This window comes from Cydia splendana, chromosome 1 (genome assembly GCF_910591565.1).
Source record: "Cydia splendana chromosome 1, ilCydSple1.2, whole genome shotgun sequence".
NCBI lineage: Eukaryota > Metazoa > Arthropoda > Insecta > Lepidoptera > Tortricidae > Cydia > Cydia splendana.
In genome coordinates, this window is record NC_085960.1 from 1,286,414 (window position 1) to 1,309,114 (window position 22,701).

Sequence of the window (22,701 nt, forward strand, 5' to 3'; positions counted from 1 at the left end):
GATCCACCCACCGTGTCTTCTTAGTGCAGCTTTTGTAATACATATTATAAATGCGAAAGTAACTCTGTCTGTCTGTTACCTCTTAAACCGCTGAACTGATTTAGATGAAATTTGGTAATAAATATATATGTACCTTTAAGCTAATTTACGATTTCACTCACGTATTTTTAGTTTCTAGCTTAAAGTTAGTATGTCTCACGATAGTTTAAATTCGAAAATCTATATATGTAGTTTGAGGCCTGGGAAAGGACATGCCTAGGTTAGTTTTTATCAATCGTCATCAGCATTCCACGCAGACAAAGTCGCAGGCAGAAGTTAGTGGCTTTATAAGTACAATACACTATTGAATCAGCATTCAGCACCTGTTTATGGAGTTTTAAAAATTCACTCTTTCACTTTTAAATAGATGTCAATGTAAAATTCTAAAATAAATAAAATATATTATAAAATGTAATATGATACTAAAGATTGGTTACAATAACTTTATTATGTTGTCCTAATAACAATTATAGTCAGTCATAGTCTTATTTAGTGCTAATTTTATAAGGAAAGTTTTAAAATACCGAGTAGAATTGTTTTTAGGTCAAGAGCAAATTATAACTTTAAAAATGATTCATGAGTTTCATGACATCATAGGTATTTGCCTGCTGAAAATATTATTACGTAGGTACTTATACTTACACGTTCTATAACATTACAGAATACAGAGAACTTCGTTTAGATTAGTTTCATGCATTATTAATAAAGTACTTACCTATTAAAATTATACAGAAATAAATAAGTTTATTGTTTTCAGAATGCAACATCACTTAAAATCTATTACAGATGTATATACTAGTCGTTTTAAACTTAATACACAAGTCACAACGTTTACCAATGGGTGAAGGAACCTAGACATTATTTTGTAAATAAAACTGTGGAACGACTCATAATGAATGCCATACGGATAAAAAAAAACAACGTTTACCGTTTACCAGAGTTGGTAATTAAATATTCTTTAAAACCAGACTTACATAATCGGACACACTGTAATAGAAAAATATATTACAGAGTTTGTCCAGGAGCCAGTCGCACAATTTCAGGATGATTCGGATCACTGTTACCCCTGACTACATACAAAACTCTAACGCCATCATTATTGATACCATCACCACCATTCTTAAATGCCCCATCATTGTTCTGATTAAAAAACCTAAAATCATCAACCCCCTTTTGTTCAAAATTATTGTCAAATGCCTCAGCCTCAATACTATCAATCGAATATTCTCTATTACTTTGAATGCCAGGAAAAACGAAACCTTTACCTGGAGCGATAGAGTTCACATTACTTTGAGGAAAATTAAAAACTTTACCTAACCTTACATTGCTATAAACATCTCTGTTTGAATCTTCAGGAAAAGACCATGTTGGGTTAGAACTGACGTTAACAATTACAGTGTTTCGTACATTTTGTATTCTCTTTTGAATCCTGTTTTCAAAACTGCTTTGGTTAAGACTCTTTTGGTAAGGATAATTCTGGCCATAAAAACCATATCCATTGCCATACGGATTTGGTGTTTGATAATTCTGATGAAATTGTTGTTGGAGACCATAACCTTGGAGATTAGGATTCTGATATTGCTGAGGCACATATTGTTGATGATATTGACCGAACTGTTGGTCGTATAAATACTGATTCTGCTGCTGTAGACCATATCCTTGCTGCGAAATCTGGTTTTGGTACTGGTTAGGTTGTAACGGTTGCTGTGGTTGATACAATCCATAATTCTGCCCTGATAGCTGGTTGTAGAACTGCTCTAGCCCCTGCTGTTGGTTCAGTTGTGGGGCTGCGAAGAACCTGAAATAAATTGAGAAGATTTGGAAAAGCTAAAATGTAGTAAGTGAAAATGTTAAGTGATTTGATGATGATGATGACTTATAAAACTAAATCTAGTTGCAACGTGACATTTGATAAGTTTGTCCTGAGAATTCGGTTGTTTGTCGACTTGTCGGTATAGTATCGAAACAGTAAGTATGTACTCAGTATTTCTTATTCCTGATGGGCGATAATAATGCGGGACCGGGGCGCACTCCGGAGTAAAAGCCTGTGTCCCAACTGTTGGGAATAGTAATTACAAAACAGAACAGAGGGCATCAAATTTATGGCATGCAAAAAAATTAAGGGCATCCCAATTGTTGTGGAAGTGTGGAATTGAAACAGTGTTCCTCCTGGAACACCAGGGACATATGTCAGCGGCTATATATACTATACCTGAAGAAGCCTCCGTTATGGTTGTTCAAATAGTGGACTAGCTGCTCAGGATCGTTGGGGCATTGAGGGTAGGCGTAGCGACACGTCCCAGGATTAGCCTTGGAGGTCATGCCCAGGAAGACGGCTCGGCCGAACACGAAGAGAGGAGAAGAGCTGATGCCGTTGTAAGCCGAGAGTAAGCTGGAAAGTTTAAGAGGTTGGTTTAAAGAAAAGAGCCAAAAGTGTTAATCCCTGAACTCTTATCTTAGGATAGCCCACTCTTGAAATTATTTGTACTACATAATTTGAGCATTTATTTTCGAAAAGCAACATTAATGGTTAAGTGGAACAGCTGACGAAGATTATAAAATGATAGAGTACTGTTTTCGAGGTCATTTATTTTAAGTCGTATGGTACTTACGTAAGCAATGGTTGTAGCCCAGCAACAGACTGCAGTATCCCAGATCCAGGGATGGATCCACCCCCGGCCGCCTCGCAAAGCATTCTGGGTACGCATTGGGCGTCATCATACAATGCTATCGAAGATAGAGCATCTGTCACGGCTGAGAGGGCCGCTGACGTGGCAGATGGACGGGGCTCTGGAATCATATAAGCAGGTAACGTATAATTCGACTAAGTCAAACTAGTCAAAGGAAGAAACTTGAAAACTTCCAGAATTTACATGACATTCTCAAAAGTTCAGGTCAAGATATGCCTGACTCAAATATATTAAACCTTTTTTACTACAATCTCTTTGCGTTTAATACAAATAAGTTCGTCGACTGTAATGGGACATTAGTATCATCAGTATTTGATGCGAAACCAATTCAATCCTTCGATATTTGCGGAATACCTAATATACCTAAATAAATAAGTAAATAACAAAAATATTACTCAACTCACTGTAAAGTGTATATGGTTGATAAGGTCTCTGCCCCGAATATATTGGACCAGGACCAAATACGGGGGGACTAGGATATATAGGTACTCCAGGATAAACAGGTGATCCAGGATACTGCTGGGCTGGATACCTTAAACCTTGAGCTCCATTTGGTAACCTCTTTGGTCTTCTTCTACGTTTCTTCTTTTGTTGGTTAGGTCTTTGATTTCTTTTATCTTCTTCAAATTTAATCTTCTGTCCCTCAATGTTGTTCTGGTTATCATATTGCTGGAACTTATTGTCTTGGAAACCATCAGTTTCAAATTTTATCCTTTGATCATCGATTGTGTTCTGACTGCCATCAAACTTTTGGTCTTGGTCTTCAAATCTTACGAGACCGTAAGATTGTGTAGGCTGGTCTTCAAATTTGAAGTTTTTAGGTTCCGGTAATGCTGGTGAAGTTTTATTAGCTTCATCGGCGACCACATTAACTGTGATCAGTAAAAAGGCTATTCGGAGTGCGCTCATTGTGAAGAGAACCTGAAAAAAAAAAACCATAACATTACTTATTTTTACTGTCGTACTGCGATCAATCATGACGTACAGCGAACTGCAAAATTGCATGTTCACATTTGAATGGAATTATATGCACTTATGCAGCTGGATGTACGTTCACCCTGCAGGGAATAGAAAGGGCAATAAGTATTTTAAAACTGAGCAAACTTTTCTGCCAATATTGAAAAAAGTAAGCAGCATTTTTACTGCTTACCGTGAGGATAAATTACTTGTACTAAACTGGGAAAATTGTCATTAATATTTTGAAAACCATGCTAGCTTTGGCGACTCAATATTAAGTAAACTATTAAGCACTCGTACCTAGGGTTGCCAACCGTACTATATTATATAGTATTGTACTATATTTTGGCTCTCTGTACTATATACTTTTGGAAAAATATATAGTACGCTAAAATACTATATTTCCGATTAAACGTATATTACACTCATGTTTAGTATTTTATCTAAAAGTACTATTTTTTTTTAAATGTACTATATTTTTGATGCCTTATTCTGGAAAACACTATATTCCACCAAAAAAAAGTTGGCAACCCTACTCGTACCAGTCGTACCTAATAACAACTGTTCTTTCTTATTGTTGATTTCCCGACTACTCAATATTGCATATAAGCTACGCGCAGGCGCTTTCTTGAGAGTTTTCGCTTAGTAATTATAAACATCTTCTACATCTTCAGAATAAGAATACAATAGGTACATGGCGCGGTGAGCCATTAACTCACTGTTTCCTTTTTCGCGTAGGACACTAATGAAAAAAGTTGTAAATGAAGACGCCCTAGTGACACTGTCTTGTAAGCGACAAAGGAATGTGTAAAACACTCATTAGGGTAATTAGTAAAGGTATATATCGGTATCACATAGCGACACTGTACAGTGTAATCGCACTGTATGACCGCGTAATTAGGGCCTGGGTTCGGCTCCCGGTCGCGTTAATTGTTGTTTTTGGACATTGTGTTCAGTTCTCACGATACGGTAATGTTTTGTTCGCAAGTGGGTTCGATTTTTCACTTCGTCAGCTAAAATTAAGCGTAGGTACTAGGTACTTTACTGCAAAACATGTAGAAAAATCGCTTCATTTTCTTCCGCTTGCCCGAGACACTCGAGAAACACCAACTTTGCTATCTTTCTTGAATAAATCAATTTTGCGAACCTCAATAAATTTATTTAAAAAATCTATAAGGTAAAACATGTAGAAAAATCGCTTCATTTTCTTCCGCTTGCCCGAGACACTCGAGAAACACCAACTTTGCTATCTTTCTTGAATAAATCAATTTTGCGAACCTCAATAAATTTATTTAAAAAATCTATAAGGTAAGGTAAGGTAATGTGAGGTCTGTCTCTCCGCCTGTCTGTGTGTCTAATACCTACTTCTTCACGGCTTGTAATTTAGTAAAATTAGAATGCAGAAAACTTAAGATCTGTGTTCGAATTATTTTTGAAAATATCCCTGTGAGGTTGGAGCCGTTACAGGGCCAATAACATCGAACAAACCCATAACGGGCGGAGTCTCGGGCCCAGCTAGTATTGTCATTAAAATAATATTAACCTGTGCAAATACACACACCTACATTGCCTTTCGCCGTTATAAGTAGTTAATACTATTTCAAAACCTTTTCTGCTGGTCTGTACCACCTATGATAAAACAAAGTGCCCAAAACACAATTATCGCTACATTTAACAATGACACTTTGTCCTGAGAACGCAACTGTTTCACTTAAAACAGTCCATTTTCAAACTTATTCAAACGGAAATAGAACTCAAAATAGGTTAGCTTATAGTCATGTGACAAAAGAAAATCAAAATAATGGTGCGCGTAAATTGGGAAGTCGATCCAAATGAACATTGACCCAGTTTTTAATAGTGATGTTAAAGATCCAACTTTTTAATGAGAAACGTGTCGATTTGAGCAACCATTGGGACTTTTTATGGAAAACGAATTTTAACATCATGTCATGTCAGTAGGTAGGTAATTATTTCCTAAATACCATGCAGTTGAAGATACTTCCAATGAGAGAGTACAAATTTTGTAAGAAAGGATTTTTTCAAATTCCACCTGAAGGAAGTAAATTTGTTTTAAAACAAATGGAGTAGAAATATATGTGGAGGTTATTTAGTACAATAATGTATTAATTAAACAAAATTAATAGCAAGCAAACTTACCCTTGAATAACACAAAAACGAACTTATTAACTTACGAATAAACAAACAAAAGGTGTTTTCACCAATAGATCCTGACGCCAAATGCGTGGTCCTCTCTCAGCGAAAGTTGTATGATGTCATTCAAATGTATATGGATTGTAACACAACGCTCCGTGTATGGGATATCCTGGTTTTTAGTAGGTTTATGAGATGAAATGATCATTTTATATAACTAAGCCTCCTAAGGCCCAAGCCTACCTATAGTACGTACTTATTCAGTTCGATGAAATTTAAATCATAACATCCAATTGGAAGTTCCATTATTGGAACAGAGTTGCATTACCTACTTAGTTTTGTTTCGTAAAATTTTTGTACACAGCAAAATCAACTCTCAATCTCAATCAAATTTTTAGTGACCCTGCCTACGAAGCAGGAGGTCCCAGGGTTCGAATCCTATTAAGGACACGCGCGAATCTGACTCGCACTGGCCGGTTTTCTTAATTAGACAAGGTTCCAAGTAGTTTTGTGAATCGTGTAGGTACCTAAAGGTAACCATATACACAGGCGAAACAAGGTCAGGCACGAGGATCTTGAGCTATGGCTGCACCTCCTGCCCACATTTTATTTATAATAAGTAATCAAGAAATATACGACTTATATGGACATATGACATTTAATTATTAAGTCAAGACAAACCAAACCCAATGATCAAACCGTTTTTCACTACGCCTATGCAACATTTTTGTGTCCATGTGGTTTTCAATCGATAAAATGTTGCTATTCAATTTATGTAGGCGTCAAGATTCTCTATAGATTTTTATCAATTTCTGAAAAAAGTAAGTACCTATACAAAAAATTTAACACTGAGGAGTGAATATTATCATTGTGTCGCTAGGTACTTAAGGTAGTCCCTGACTGCAATGACCCTGAGGAGATAACTTTAGACCTTAAGCATTTATTTTGAGCTTGACCATGCTTGCTAGTGATGTAATATAATATAATATAAAATAGTCGTCAGAAACAAGTTCGTAAGTTTCCATGCATACTGTTCGATTTTAATAAGGATTAATATTTATTGACCTCTGACCTCTGACATTAAGGACATTATCAACAATGTCAACCTGGCATTAACTGCCGTGTTTATGAAGATAGTTAAGAGCACTGAGCTTGAGTGTTACTTTTATTAATAAAAAAAAACATATCAGTATTATTGAGACTAAAACAAATCTTTTGTCGCCGTCATATGTATTCGTCATATCTTTAACTATGATCTAATCAAATATCTGTATTATAATAGCGCATTACGCTCACGTCGCGCGTCGTAGTCAGTTGATAGCGCTCTTCATACACGCCTGCTAACTCTATTCAATAAATGTGTGAGTGTGTGACTGATTTTTCTTATCTGTCGTGTCGTGACCCCCAGTGCCGTGTGTGTGGTGTGGTGTGGTGTCATTTACTCTCCACTTGAAAAATCGAAATAAATCTAAATTGCAGACCAAATTACCATGTTAGCTGTGTGTTAAAATAACAATAAATCGTGTTTTGTGACAACAGCACTTCGGTTTTAAAGCAGGTATGTCATTCTGTTTATTTTACGTATGCGAAATCCTGCATATATTTTTTGGTCCTTACATCATTCATGAGTGCTATTTTTTGACTGAAACAGTGATCAATAAAACTTAACCAGGAAACCTTAAAATATTGTTAACACATATTTGCCACTTACGGTTTCATGTCCAGTGAAAATCGCGTAACAATAGGTGATTTCAAGTAATGGGTATGCTTGACAATTTTCATTGCCATTTTCTCGTATGCGTACTTTAACCGCAGTACCGGTTTGATAGTGTTGATCTCATTATGTAGCGGTATGAAACTTGAAGTGCAAGAATTCGGACTTTGGCTGTATGAATAAAAAATTACCTCATTTTGTCAACAACTTTGACTTTGGGTGTTTAGCTTCTGATTTTTGTTTATTAAACACAAAATTTAATATAATATTTGACAGTATCACTTCCGTTTGTTACAACTTATCTGTTTTAAATAATCTTATGTGTTTGGGGGACTAACATATGTAGGTACTTTTTAGAACAGGTTTATATTATATGCAATAGTATAAAACTCATAAGTTAACCTCTTGGGGTTCAATGTCCTAATACTAGTACAAATCACCTCCAATGAAATTTAAATCTTAATGAAATTGAACAGAGTTGCCTGCATTTTTATTTGTTCAATTTTAAAATAAAACAAATTCAACACTATTGTCTAATACCTTTGATTCAAAGATTGCTAATCTTCCTTGTATGGTGGGCCACTAGAAGAGCTAATATTTATAAAGTGATTGAACCCTGACAAGGCTTATCAATAACATTTGTAGTTCAATTTAATGAATTACTTTGCCAGTATTTTAAAAGTAAGGTTTGTGTTTAAGAGTGACACAAACTTAGCTGCCGCCATAATCAAATTTACACTAATTTATAACAACATTCTGAAATAACATGTTTGACATTATCTTCCTCAAGTTGTCCCAGCATTTTGCCATGGCTTATGGGAGCCTGGGGTCCGCTTGGCAACTAATTCCAGGAATTGACATTAGCACTAGTTTTTACGAAAACAACTGCCATCTGACTTTCCAACCCCGAGGGTAAACTAGGCCTTATTAGGATTAGTATGGTTTCCTCACAATGTTTTCCTTCACTGAAAAGCATCTGGTAAAAATCTAATTATATTTCGTACATAAGTTCCGAAAAACTCATCATATTCCAATAACTAATAATAATGCTTGTGTTCATATAGCACAATGTGAAATGTGTTGCTTTAGAAGTTATCTCTCCGCTAAGATATCACTAATGCGGGTTATAACTGTACTTTGGCTGCTGTCTGACCTCAATTTGATCCACTGATAAACAATATATGATGTTATTTGCTATTCTTAAATTTTATTATTTTTCCAAACAAGTACCTAAACATTGATAATTCCTTATCACAGGAACCCATCAATAATATTGTTTTTGATTCAACATATTGTTTCCCCGATTTTAATATCTTTGATTAGTGTTTGAATTAGGTTATAATTATAAATAAATAAAAAAGAAAATAGCCTCCGGTGGTTAAGGTTTGACTTCAATCTTTATACTTTGGTAGCAACTTCCATAATTTCTTTAATATTGTAAAATCTAAAGGGGCCCACAGTTTACCAGTTCGCCAGATGATATCAGCCTGTCAGTTGTTCGGAACGATCACCTTTTGTGATTAATTGACAGGCTGATATTGTCCGACGTACTGGTAATCTGTGGGCCGTGGGCCCCAGTAAGCTCTGAAAAAATTATAAGTACCTAGGTACTAAATATTAGGTACTCAGTCTCTCTCTTCAAAGTAATGATTAACTCGTTGATAGTTAGGTATTGTTTATTCAGAATTTTTCCAGTTTTATTATTTCCCCAAGTCTACCCTGTTTGATAAACAAGCCACACCTTCGGAACCAAACATAACAACTACATGACGAGCTGCATACATATATACATACATACATACATATACATTTGGCTACACTCAACTGTATAAATATTTACACGTCATACCTCCTACGTTTTCACACTTTTGTCAATAGTCAACAAATGTGCAATATTACAAAAGGTCGTATCTGTTCATGGATCTCACGGCATTAACTGCCAAATGACTCTGGGTTAGAGTGTAATTCGCAAAACTCACAGACAGACCATTGGGCTAGACTAGAAGCAGACCATTATAAATATTATAATTTAACCTTCAAAATAAGGTGACCAACAAGGTTGAGAAACTGGTCTGGTCAGTTAAGCTTTGGTTTCTTTCTTATGTATGGCACTATCCCTTTCGGCTATTTAGGGTTGTCAAAGTTCAAATCATTATCTGTGGTCCGGCACGCAAAGGGACGTCAAGTGTGTCAACCCTAATAATTGCTTGGAGCAATGCAACGAGCCAGATGGCGCATCACGCGATTTACGCATACGCATATACTTTAGCTAAAACTTTAACGACTTGGCGACGTAGGCGTGGCAAGCGCGTCGTCACGGGTTCGCGAGACTATTCACGTGATTCCCTGACATTTTCAAGGACATTTGGCGAGGCGTCACTCGGTCAGATATTAAAAATGTATGGAGTGGTGGGAATTTATTCGTGCCTGACCTTTCACATGTATGTACCTATTACCCACACTGAATTATTTTATAAGTGTTGAAAAAATCTGACCCCATGCGATAATTCATAATCCAAGTAAACTTCCCTAAAATACCTCGCTTTTCGGTTAACTTGATGATTATGATATCTGAGAATTTAATAATATCTAATAGGATTTGTCAATGCACTTTCTTTTCATAAAACTCCATAAAGATCAATGCGACATTAAACTCGTCGCGTCTATTGCTGGTGTAATGTATTCAAATTGGCAAGTGCAAAAGTTTGCCAAGGCTGAAACTGTGATTTTTCAGACTGACGTCTTTTCTTTTTCAGTGACAGCGTCACACCGTTATCTTGGCTATTTTCTTAGTCACTTGAACCCGCCGCCAAAAAGCCGCGTCTATGCAATCGAAATTACGCTCTCGCTTATAACGACGTGGTTAGATTAAATGAAACTTGGTGAACATTTACGTAACATTTATCTATCTATGGTACTTAGTATTCGTTGCTAAAAATTACGAACATATGTTAACATTATTTGCATACGTGTGCATTGTAAAATAAATAAATAATGCAACTTAAATATACATATATACATGCTGACGTGGATTGTCCAAAGACGTCATCCATGATCAATTGTTCATCTAAATCTCATTTGTCAAATTCTCTATTTACCTTACATTCTCGTCTTAATAATACGATTATAATATCGGTCGGTAGAGCAAACGGAACAAGACCGTGTAAAAGGCCACCTATGCGATGGACTGACCAAATTAAATCTGCCATGGAAGGACCCCTGAACGCATTTGCCAGAATGACCTCCAACCGCGGAAAATGGTGAGAAATCGTACGGCAAACATCTGTGCCTGATGTCAGCAGTTGACCACGACACTCTGCAAAGAGTATAACGACAAAGAAGAAGAATATCGGTCGATGAAATGTGCACCAATTAAATGCATATTTACGGCGCGTTAATTAATTAGTGTTGCATTGTTTATTGCGCCAGCCCCTTCGCCCTTTCATTCATGATCTATTTTTGTTTCTCACGCTATATTAGTCAGTAATCATGCGACCAGACAATCCGTCGCTTCTATTAAATCAATTTAATCGTTTCAAGTGATTTCTGATCCGCAATGAGTGTGCGAGTGAAAGGGGCGATGGATAGGTCGTTTAAGAGAATTTTGAGGAGACAGAAGACCGTTCACGGTGAGTTTTCGTGGGTTATGTAATCGTTTGTGAAGTTGCGTTCTTTTTGACGCACAAGTTAGGTACTCTCATCATTCGCTTGCCCTTATCCCAATTACTCGGGGTCAGCGCAGCATATGTCTTTCTTTCATGTATCTCTGTTGCCAGTCAACTCATTATTCTCTTGCCCTTATCCCTGCCCCTATTCCCATTCACTCGGGGTTAGGGCAGCATGTCTATTTATTCCATGCTTCTCTGTCGCCCGTCGACTTATCATTCGATTTCTCTTATCCCTTTCACTCGGAATCGGCGAAGCATGTCTTTTTCTTCCATGCCTCTCTGTCGCCCGTCAACTTACGTTCGTTTCATATCACTTCTCACGCAGTCTATCCACCTTTTCCTCGGTTTTCCTTTCCTCTTACTCATTCCCCCTACATTAATTCGTAATACATTTCTCGTCACATGACTTTCATCCATCCGCATCATACCCGTGCTAGGCTAGGCGATACGCCCCTTCTTTTTCTACTAGTTTTACTAGACCAAGTTAGGTTCTTTGACATTGTAAATTAAGTGACAATTTCACGGATTAGATTAATTGAGCTAATGATTAGTCCTTCAAGGTTAAGAAACATTCGAGAACGTTAATTTTTTACCTCTAAAAAACGACTTTTGATCAGATAATATTTTGCGGTCGTCTTAATAATTGGAGAATAAGCTTCGTAGCGGTCATTGACCCCTGGCTCTATTGTCCCCTATGCTGTGTCCAGCCCTAGAAGTTTATTGGCCGTTCTCCGTAAGTTACAGAAAGACACCCGTTAACTATTTATAATCTTATGTGAACTGATGCTTCTTGATTGAGAACAATGGTCGTCTGATGATGGACACAGTTATCGCCCGATAGCGACAGGTCAGGTCAGGGTGTCTGTTTCTTTCTTTCTAGCGGTGTCAAAAAGTGATAGAGATATCACGTCGATAACCGTTCCTGCGATCAGCTGCAGGTTTGATTCGACCTAGCTTAGCGTTCTAAATATAGCAAGGGATATTTATTAATTGTATCCGACCGCTGCTGTTGCAAATATCTCACTACTGTCACTATTATAAGACACTACATAAATCGATTAGTAGGACAAACTAGAATGGGCAAATGCTCAGCGGGGGTTTTCACAATCCATTTTCCTCTATGCCCGCGGAATTTGCATCTGCAAAAACGTGCTTTTGCATGGATCATACTATATTACATGTACATTGGAGAATACGGCATCTAACAAATGAACAAGCATCGGCTTCTGCAGGCATAATCAATGTTAACTCTATCGATAGTGGACACTATCAATAGTGGACTTTGTATTTAAATATTTTGTCAAGAATCAATCAATTAGTGATAAAAAAAGTGTTGTTTCATGATTGGCTGATTGGTTTCATTACTAAAGCCAGGAGAATGAATAATATGTTGTTATTGCTGCAAGTATTGGCTGTCAAAAAAACTTCCTAGTGCTTCTTTGCTTTCTTAGAATCAAATCTATCATTTTTAGACACCATAGCTAGTCTACACAGTTAACTGACAATTTGTAAACTTCATTGCAAAGATATAAGGTTTACCGGTGGTATAATCTCAGTACAGTCTAAGTTAACTCTTAGATTTGATCCCATGTGATATCTTAAATGTTTTAGTACGATACAACACCACTAATTATGATGTGGCCCCAATTTTGTTAAAATATCATCATGGGAAAACAAATTATGTAACCATTGAAACTTTAATTTACCAAACATTATATTATAAAGCTCAATATTCTGTAAGTAATTATTATTTGCCTAATCTGCCAAAACACGTCATCGCGCGATAACGAATGGGTGTGCACTGACGCGCCTCCGCAGTCTCAATGAATGTTAGCGCGGGAACGCACGTTCGGAATTTAAATTACGCGCGAATTCTTTTTCGGCTATTGTGTTTTTTTTTTTTATTTTAAAAATTAAAATGGATGACGGTAAGTTTATTCGCTAAGGGGCCCACAGATTACCAGTTCGCCGAACGATATCAGCCTGTCAGTTAATCGCAAAAGGTAACAGTGGCGAATAATTGACAGGCTCATATCGTACGGCGAAATAATTAAGTAGCGATGTGTTAAAGTGCGTGACAACTTGATAAGTTGGGTTTTCTTTGTTTTCATTTAAAATTAGAGTTTCTTTTTTCTTAATAATCAGACTCGTTTGCAAAAGGATTTTGAAATACAAATTGAGTTTTAAAACATGTTTAAAGTAAAACTAAAAACAAACATTAACACATACCTATGTAAAATAAAAGTAATTATAACTTTGAATAGTTATTTGTTTTACAAGGGGCAAAGTTGTTTAACCGCTCGTGCTAATATTGATACCCGAGCAAGTGAAAGATTCCAAAATTGAACCACGAGCGTAGCGAGTGGTTCGAAAAATGGAATCTTGAGCGTTTCGAGGGTTTCAAAGCACGAGGGTTAAACAAAATTTGCCCCCGGGTGAAACAAAATTTTTCACCACACCAACCCAAAGCAAATATTAAATGTAAAATATCAAACAAAATCAAATCCAAATGAATGTTATTAAATATTTATCATCCAAAATCATCATTTAAAAGTCAATTCTACCAGCAAATAAGAAAACAACTCAAAATTTGCATTTCATTTACTTTGCCTCACAGGTGAATAAAATGCAACTTTGCTATCAGTTTTTGAAGTGCAAAGTAAGCCTTTCTTTCCAAGCTGGTGTGGTGAAAAATTATTTATTTTTGTCGTGAACTTTCTTTGTTCGTTGTCTGCTTATCCTTTTGTCCCTTTATATTAATTCTTTGTTGTACATGCACATCAGTTAAAAATATATGCAAGACACAAAACGACACGCGAACAACAAGCATTTTCGATAAAAAGGACTTATCTCTTTCAAACAACCTTTGATAATGATAATAAAAGTATTTCAGAGCATTGAGATTACAAAAGATTATCAAGATAATTATACAAAATTATAAAACCATTAAAATATTAAACTAGCATTATATAGTATTATAGTACCTACATACTACAGCTAAGGAAAGTGTTATAAAGTTTATAAACTCTTCTGCTCACTATTATATTATTATTACATAATAATATATCTTAATCTTTCAAGATAAGCCGATACTTCAAGGTATTTGTTAATGTGTGCGAATATAATTTTCCTTCTTAAGATTAGCATCGTAACTAATCTTCACTTATCGTGCTTCATATAATTTTACATTCATTCACATTTCTAATTTTCCACAATTAATCAAGTTAGCTCAAGGATAAAGCATTATTCAATTTATTAATTATACCTACTTTTGAAGAGTAACCCAGGAGACATCACTACTTTTACTACTACTACAACATGAATGCAAATAAAGAACTTGAACTTGAATTTTCGTTTACTATACAACTGCATTGCATACACAACTGTAAATGTCACACTGTGTGTCTCATATGTTCGAAAATTTTACATTCATTCACATTTCTAATTTTCCACAATTAATCAAGTTAGCTCAAGGATAAAGCATTATTCAATTTATTAATTATACCTACTTTTGAAGAGTAACCCAGGAGACATCTTCTACTTTTACTACTACTACAACATGAATGCAAATAAAGAACTTGAACTTGAATTTTCGTTCACTATACAACTGCATTGCATACACAACTGTAAATGTCACATTGTGTGTCTCATATGTTCGAAAATATTGTCTTGTGACTTATTATAAAGATTTTTTCTGGGTTACGGAGACGATTCAACAGTCCAGTCTAAAACCAGTTTAAACAACTTAAAATTAATTACTGTACAGTGCCTTGCAACTACAGATACCAAAATTCAAAAACTTATTATTATAAAAAAAATCCTGATACGTAACTAAAATTTTCGTCTATAGCCGGACTAAGCTAACTCTGCACGGACTTTGTAATCATAAAATGTCAAAATTCTATGATAATAACACGACTTTCATTACATTGTCACGTCCATAGTCTAATAAAACATGGTCTTCCATTCCCAGAGTGACACGGGGCTACGTCACAACAACATGGCCGCTATATATAGCGCTATCGCATATTATCATATAGCGCTGTCGCATGATGACGTAAGCCCGTGTCAGTTAGGTGACCTAGAAAAGACGGGAATGGAGTACCAGGCGGAGTATATTATTATACCATGGTCACGTCAAAGTCGGTGCAGTTTGTTCAAACGTACTCTATCTTATATTGAGTTTGACTATAAGTATAATTTCATACATTTTTAGCCATAATATTTGATGACATTCAAGCATTGATTATAACAATCATAAGTAATACATAGGCAAAGGATTGGATAATACATAAGTAGGGTAGAAAAGGGGTTTCAGACGATGTGTGGAAGGGCGGCACCGTCGTCGAATAAGTATAATGATGTAATAAAATGTTCATTTAGGTAATCGCTTTCCTATGGGTGCGCGAAGTTGTTTTTTAATAGTTATTTGGTTAGGACTTTAAAAAATTCTGGCAAACCTACTGGCAACTCTGGCTATATTGAGAGCATATCTAATTTTTACATGATGTTATTGTCACGTTCTTACAATATTGATTTTACGCTCACGACTTTGTACAAGGCGGCACTGCACTTTACATTTTAGTAGGAAATTATGAAAAAATCGGGCAAGTGCGAGTCGGGCTCGCGCACGAAGGGTTCCGTACCATATAAAAAAAAAACAAAAAAAAAAGCAAAAAAAAAACGGTCACCCATCCAAGTACTGACCACTCCCGACGTTGCTTAACTTTGGTCAAAAATCACGTTTGTTGTATGGGAGCCCCATTTAAATCTTTATTTTATTCTGTTTTTAGTATTTGTTGTTATAGCGGCAACAGAAATACATCATCTGTGAAAATTTCAACTGTCTAGCTATCACGGTTCGTGAGATACAGCCTGGTGACAGACGGACGGACGGACGGACGGACGGACGGACGGACGGACGGACGGACGGACGGACAGCGAAGTCTTAGTAATAGGGTCCCGTTTTACCCTTTGGGTACGGAACCCTAAAATCGTCAATATACTTATTTTACTTTCACCTTGATCCTTTTGTATGTCTTGTTGTTTTTCTGTCCCGTCAGCCAGGCGACAACAGTAGCACAGTTTGTTAGAAGAACTCTTGTATCACGTTATTATTGTGCCTGGTATATAGATGGCCCATTGTGCAAAAGCTATAAAAATCCATGGTTCATGTGCATAAGAACCCTTCTCTGATGGAAAGTCACAAACATATAAGTAGAAACAAGTTACCGAAGTAGATGTCAATCATCGTCGTATAAGACACGTGCAGCGTAATAGCACAGATTATATAATACTTTATACTAGCTAGTGTTACAGGTAAAAAACTGAACTAAATCTCCTCTTGCATATAGTTGTGACAAAGTTTGCAAAAACGCAATAAATAAATTAGTTTGACATTTAATTATTGAATCTTCATGAATAAATAAAAAAAGTGGACAGAATTAATCAAAAATCTTAGAAAACTAAATACTTAATGAGAATGAGTCTGCAAATCTTTCATCATAGTAAACATGTATTCACTACTAATAGTCTGTCCGATTGAAAAGCGGACTGACTATACCTTCAAAATATAGACTTAAGTTTTTATACAGTAAATTTGGTACAAAAAGTCAAGTTGAACTCACTACGTGTTTGTACTTGAACCTCCTTGACGCTTTAATAGTCCTCAAGATTAGGGTTAGGAAAACAATACAAAAAGGCGATCAAACACTGTAAACAAAGTCGTAATATCCCAAGCGGCGAGCGGGACATCCCTATAAGTGCTTAGCGGTGTCTCGCTCACACACCGAAACGGCCTGCGGATGGGGATCTATCAGCCATAACCGCGTAACGATCGTACACGTGTCGGATCCGGACGTGCACCGCGGTCCCTTGTCTTGACACTTCCCGCTTCACTACTTTGTTATTATCAATTATAGTTACTGTCACTCTCGGTCGGTCACTTCAATACTTATCCTACTTGGTAGTCTCCCTATGAAGCTGATGGTCTTGGGTTTAAATCCCTTCTAAATGCTCAGAAGTCAACGACGTAAATGTGTTTCGTTTCGATCTGTTTTTTCCAGTGTTCAAAACAGGATTTTAAAAACCAGAACAGAAAGTTCGGTTTTGCTCTAGTTTCGATCGAAACCGAAACTTCGACCAGATTTCTACCGAAAATACAGTTGCGGCGCGGCTTTAACTTCGGTCGGACACTATAGTATAGTATTTTTCAAACTGGAAGGGTACGCTGATAGATGTCAATTCAATACAATTTTTCGACATTTGGCATTTTTAGGTTACAAATTGTATGGAGATGACACCTGTCAGCGTACCCTTCCAGTTTGAAAAATACTATAGTTTTTCTTTATCGTATATTCTTCGTCTTCCTTGTCCTCTTTCCTGCACTAATTCAGCATTTGTTTAAATAATATCATAGTCTAATAAAACATGGTCTTCTATTCCCAGAGTGACACAGGCCTACGTCACAATAACATGGCCGCTATATATAGCGCTATCGCATATTATCATATAGCGCTGTCGCATGATGACGTAGGCTTGTGTCAGTTAGGTGACCTAGAAAAGACGGGAATGGAGTACCAGGCGGAGTATATTATTATACCATGAATAATATAAACTACTCGTACATTTGAAAAAGATTTCACTTCGGTAGGTAGGTTGAATAACCGAGTTACATAAGCCCGAGATAAGTCAGGGATAAGTTCGCCTTTGTACTGCCTATCCTGTGCCATAAATTTGTGTTTTGTATTTTGTACAATAAAGAGTTTATACATACATACATACACATGCTTAAGTTATTTACGTGCTAATTTAGTTTAAGATTAAATATTAAATTTAATAATGCAGTGGCCTTTTTTTGCGACACTTGTTTTAGTCCAACACAATACGAACACGTAAAACTAAACTACATATATCTATACCTACCTTGTCTACCTACCTACCTATTTCATTGTATTTAAATATATCAATAAGTATGTTGTTCTTTGAACTGAATGAAACACTGTACATATCAATGGCGTCTAAAGGAAATTACGTCACTGGTAGAAGGGGAAATACCTTATTGTTGTATTAAATGCAACAACGCGACGATTAGGCATAGAAAAACATTGCATGGCTACAAATTTTTCTTCAGAGTTTTACTTCTTAAATTTACAATACCTATTTGTATTAATATTAAATTTGGGATTAACTACTATTTATATCATTTTATTGTATGTAAAGTAAAATATGTCTCCTGTGTAACCAAAAACTTTGATAATTTAGGTCTAAGGTAAAAAGCGTGGATCTAAAACTCAATTTCCTTGCTTATTAGGATAATTTTTAGTCGTAAAGGTACTATAAGTTAACGATTTTTGCCTTACCTACTCTCAAGGTGACATTAGCTGTTCATATACATACTTTTTGATGCTTAATTTTTTGACAAAACTGTTTTGGTCATTTCATCAAGGTTTGGTAGCGCCCTTTTCAAATAGGTACACTTCTTGTACACTTTGTCATAATAGAAGCATTCTGACTACATACGTGTGATTCGTGAAACGTAACTACAGATGTTCAAGTTGCGGAAAGTTGCTAAAAAATGGAAAAAGTTATCAGAAATTTTATGAAAATAGTAAGAAAACTTTCATTTTGAAAACGAAAAATTTCGATCCCCAAACAAAAATATGAGAAGTGTCCGAAAGAGTGCATTAGTACCTAAACGTAACGCAAAAATACATACTACCCAATACGATAATTAGATCCAATTCGCACTTAGCCGAGTTTTTATCATAGTGAATAGAATCAGGCGTTACTTTGCGGAAATCCATACTAATTAAAACCAAAATATTATTTTGCTAATCCGCGAAAAGATAACGTGCTAGTCAATCAGTGCTAACCCGTTATACTTACTTGCGTATTTTTACATGCAATTAATATTCCCACCCTCCCACCGCAAAAATAAATACGCAAATAAATATAACAAACCACCACCAAAAGAATAAACCTCGACACGTGTTTCGCCTCTCTACGAGGCATCCTCAGGAGTTGACGGTCTGACGCCCGGCAACGGGGTTTGGTTTCCGTTGCCGGGCGTCAGACCGTCAACAACTTAACCTTGATCCTTTTGTATGTCTTGTTGTTTTTCTGTCCCGTCAGCCAGGCGACAACAGTAGCACAGTTTGTTAGAAGAACTCTTGTATCACGTTATTATTGTGCCTGGTATTGGCTGGTATATAGATGGCCCATTGTGCAAAAGCTATAAAAATCCATGGTTCATGTGCATAAGAACCCTTCTCTGATGGAAAGTCACAAACATATAAGTAGAAACAAGTTACTGAAGTAGATGTCAATCATCGTCGTATAAGACACGTGCAGCGTAATAGCACAGATTATATAATACTTTATACTAGCTAGTGTTACAGGTAAAAAACTGAACTAAATCTCCTCTTGCATATAGTTGTGACAAAGTTTGCAAAAACGCAATAAATAAATTAGTTTGACATTTAATTATTGAATCTTCATTAATAAATAAAAAAAGTGGACAGAATTAATCAAAAATCTTAGAAAACTAAATACTTAATGAGAATGAGTCTGCAAATCTTTCATCATAGTAAACATGTATTCACTACTAATAGTCTGTCCGATTGAAAAGCGGACTGACTATACCTTCAAAATATAGACTTAAGTTTTTATACAGTAAATTTGGTACAAAAAGTCAAGTTGAACTCACTACGTGTTTGTACTTGAACCTCCTTGACGCTTTAATAGTCCTCAAGATTAGGGTTAGGAAAACAATACAAAAAGGCGATCAAACACTGTAAACAAAGTCGTAATATCCCAAGCGGCGAGCGGGACATCCCTATAAGTGCATAGCGGTGTCTCGCTCACACACCGAAACGGCCTGCGGATGGGGATCTATCAGCCATAACCACGTAACGATCGTACACGTGTCGGATCCGGACGTGCACCGCGGTCCCTTGTCTTGACACTTCCCGCTTCACTACTTTGTTATTATCAATTATAGTTACTGTCACTCTCGGTCGGTCACTTCAATACTTATCCTACTTGGTAGTCTCCCTATGAAGCTGATGGTCTTGGGTTTAAATCCCTTCTAAATGCTCAGAAGTCAACGACGTTAATGTGTTTCGTTTCGATCTGTTTTTTCCAGTGTTCAAAACAGGATTTTAAAAACCAGAACAGAAAGTTCGGTTTTGCTCTAGTTTCGATCGAAACCGAAACTTCGACCAGATTTCTACCGAAAATACAGTTGCGGCGCGGCTTTAACTTCGGTCGGACACTATAGTATAGTATTTTTCAAACTGGAAGGGTACGCTGATAGATGTCAATTCAATACAATTTTTCGACATTTGGCATTTTTAGGTTACAAATTGTATGGAGATGACACCTGTCAGCGTACCCTTCCAGTTTGAAAAATACTATAGTTTTTCTTTATCGTATATTCTTCGTCTTCCTTGTCCTCTTTCCTGCACTAATTCAGCATTTGTTTCAATAATATAAACTACTCGTACATTTGAAAAAGATTTCACTTCGGTAGGTAGGTTGAATAACCGTGTTACATAAGCCCGAGATAAGTCAGGGATAAGTTCGCCTTTGTACTGCCTATCCTGTGCCATAAATTTGTGTTTTGTATTTTGTACAATAAAGAGTTTATACATACATACATACACATGCTTAAGTTATTTACGTGCTAATTTAGTTTAAGATTAAATATTAAATTTAATAATGCAGTGGCCTTTTTTTGCGACACTTGTTTTAGTCCAACACAATACGAACACGTAAAACTAAACTACATATATCTATACCTACCTTGTCTACCTACCTACCTATTTCATTGTATTTAAATATATCAATAAGTATGTTGTTCTTTGAACTGAATGAAACACTGTACATATCAATGGCGTCTAAAGGAAATTACGTCACTGGTAGAAGGGGAAATACCTTATTGTTGTATTAAATGCAACAACGCGACGATTAGGCATAGAAAAACATTGCATGGCTACAAATTTTTCTTCAGAGTTTTACTTCTTAAATTTACAATACCTATTTGTATTAATATTCAATTTGGGATTAACTACTATTTATATCATTTTATTGTATGTAAAGTAAAATATGTCTCCTGTGTAACCAAAAACTTTGATAATTTAGGTCTAAGGTAAAAAGCGTGGATCTAAAACTCAATTTCCTTGCTTATTAGGATAATTTTTAGTCGTAAAGGTACTATAGGTTAACGATTTTTGCCTTACCTACTCTCAAGGTGACATTAGCTGTTCATATACATACTTTTTGATGCTTAATTTTTTGACAAAACTGTTTTGGTCATTTCATCAAGGTTTGGTAGCGCCCTTTTCAAATAGGTACACTTCTTGTACACTTTGTCATAATAGAAGCATTCTGACTACATACGTGTGATTCGTGAAACGTAACTACAGATGTTCAAGTTGCGGAAAGTTGCTAAAAAATGGAAAAAGTTATCAGAAATTTTATGAAAATAGTAAGAAAACTTTCATTTTGAAAACGAAAAATTTCGATCCCCAAACAAAAATATGAGAAGTGTCCGAAAGAGTGCATTAGTACCTAAACGTAACGCAAAAATACATACTACCCAATACGATAATTAGATCCAATTCGCACTTAGCCGAGTTTTTATCATATTGTTATACTTCTTCTTATGGTGCCGTCACCTGCCGGAGGTTGGCTATCATTAGGGCTATTTTCACTTTTGACGCTGCAGCTCGAAACAGCGATCTGGTGCTCATCTTGAACCAGCACCTGAGGTTTTTGAGCCACGAGGTTCGTCTTCTTCCACATTTTCGTTTACCCTGGATTTTCCCCTGTATTATCAGCTGGAGGAGGTGGTATTTGTCATTTCGTAATATATGACCAAAGTACTGCCCTAATTGTCCTCTTTCCTGCACTAATTCAGCATTTGTTTCAATAATATAAACTACTCGTACATTTGAAAAAGATTTCACTTCGGTAGGTAGGTTGAATAACCGAGTTACATAAGCCCGAGATAAGTCAGGGATAAGTTCGCCTTTGTACTGCCTATCCTGTGCCATAAATTTGTGTTTTGTATTTTGTACAATAAAGAGTTTATACATACATACATACACATGCTTAAGTTATTTACGTGCTAATTTAGTTTAAGATTAAATATTAAATTTAATAATGCAGTGGCCTTTTTTTGCGACACTTGTTTTAGTCCAACACAATACGAACACGTAAAACTAAACTACATATATCTATACCTACCTTGTCTACCTACCTACCTATTTCATTGTATTTAAATATATCAATAAGTATGTTGTTCTTTGAACTGAATGAAACACTACATATCAATGGCGTCTAAAGGAAATTACGTCACTGGTAGAAGGGGAAATACCTTATTGTTGTATTAAATGCAACAACGCGACGATTAGGCAAACAAAAACATTGCATGGCTACAAATTTTTCTTCAGAGTTTTACTTCTTAAATTTACAATAC

General features: G+C 36.0%; 2 protein-coding genes across 6 annotated transcripts in view; one reads left to right on the plus strand and one right to left on the minus strand.

The window, feature by feature from the left end:
• Positions 1 to 1,040: 1,040 nt before the first annotated feature.
• Positions 1,041 to 16,408, minus strand: LOC134806530 (uncharacterized). The gene is made up of 5 exons (XM_063779831.1): positions 16,226 to 16,408; positions 3,134 to 3,650; positions 2,652 to 2,829; positions 2,252 to 2,431; positions 1,041 to 1,837 (listed from the first exon to the last, which is right to left on the minus strand). The coding sequence occupies exons 2-5, from the start codon at positions 3,636 to 3,638 to the stop codon at positions 1,045 to 1,047; spliced, it is 1,656 nt and encodes a 551-aa protein (XP_063635901.1). The 5' UTR covers positions 3,639 to 3,650; positions 16,226 to 16,408; the 3' UTR covers positions 1,041 to 1,044.
• The window catches only part of LOC134806489 (glycerol kinase 3), a 31,880-nt gene continuing 16,427 nt past the window's right edge, over positions 7,249 to 22,701 (plus strand). The window contains exon 1 of one of the 5 annotated variants that reach the window (XM_063779778.1): positions 7,249 to 7,395. Coding sequence is in view for 4 of the 5 variants with exons in the window: in XM_063779787.1 (XP_063635857.1) it covers positions 11,108 to 11,180 (73 nt within the window). In the remaining variant the exon portion in view is untranslated. Of the gene's footprint in view, positions 7,396 to 10,988; positions 11,181 to 13,042; positions 13,148 to 22,701 lie in introns of those variants that run through there. The other 4 variants (XM_063779787.1, XM_063779795.1, XM_063779762.1 and 1 more) reach the window with 4 other exon arrangements.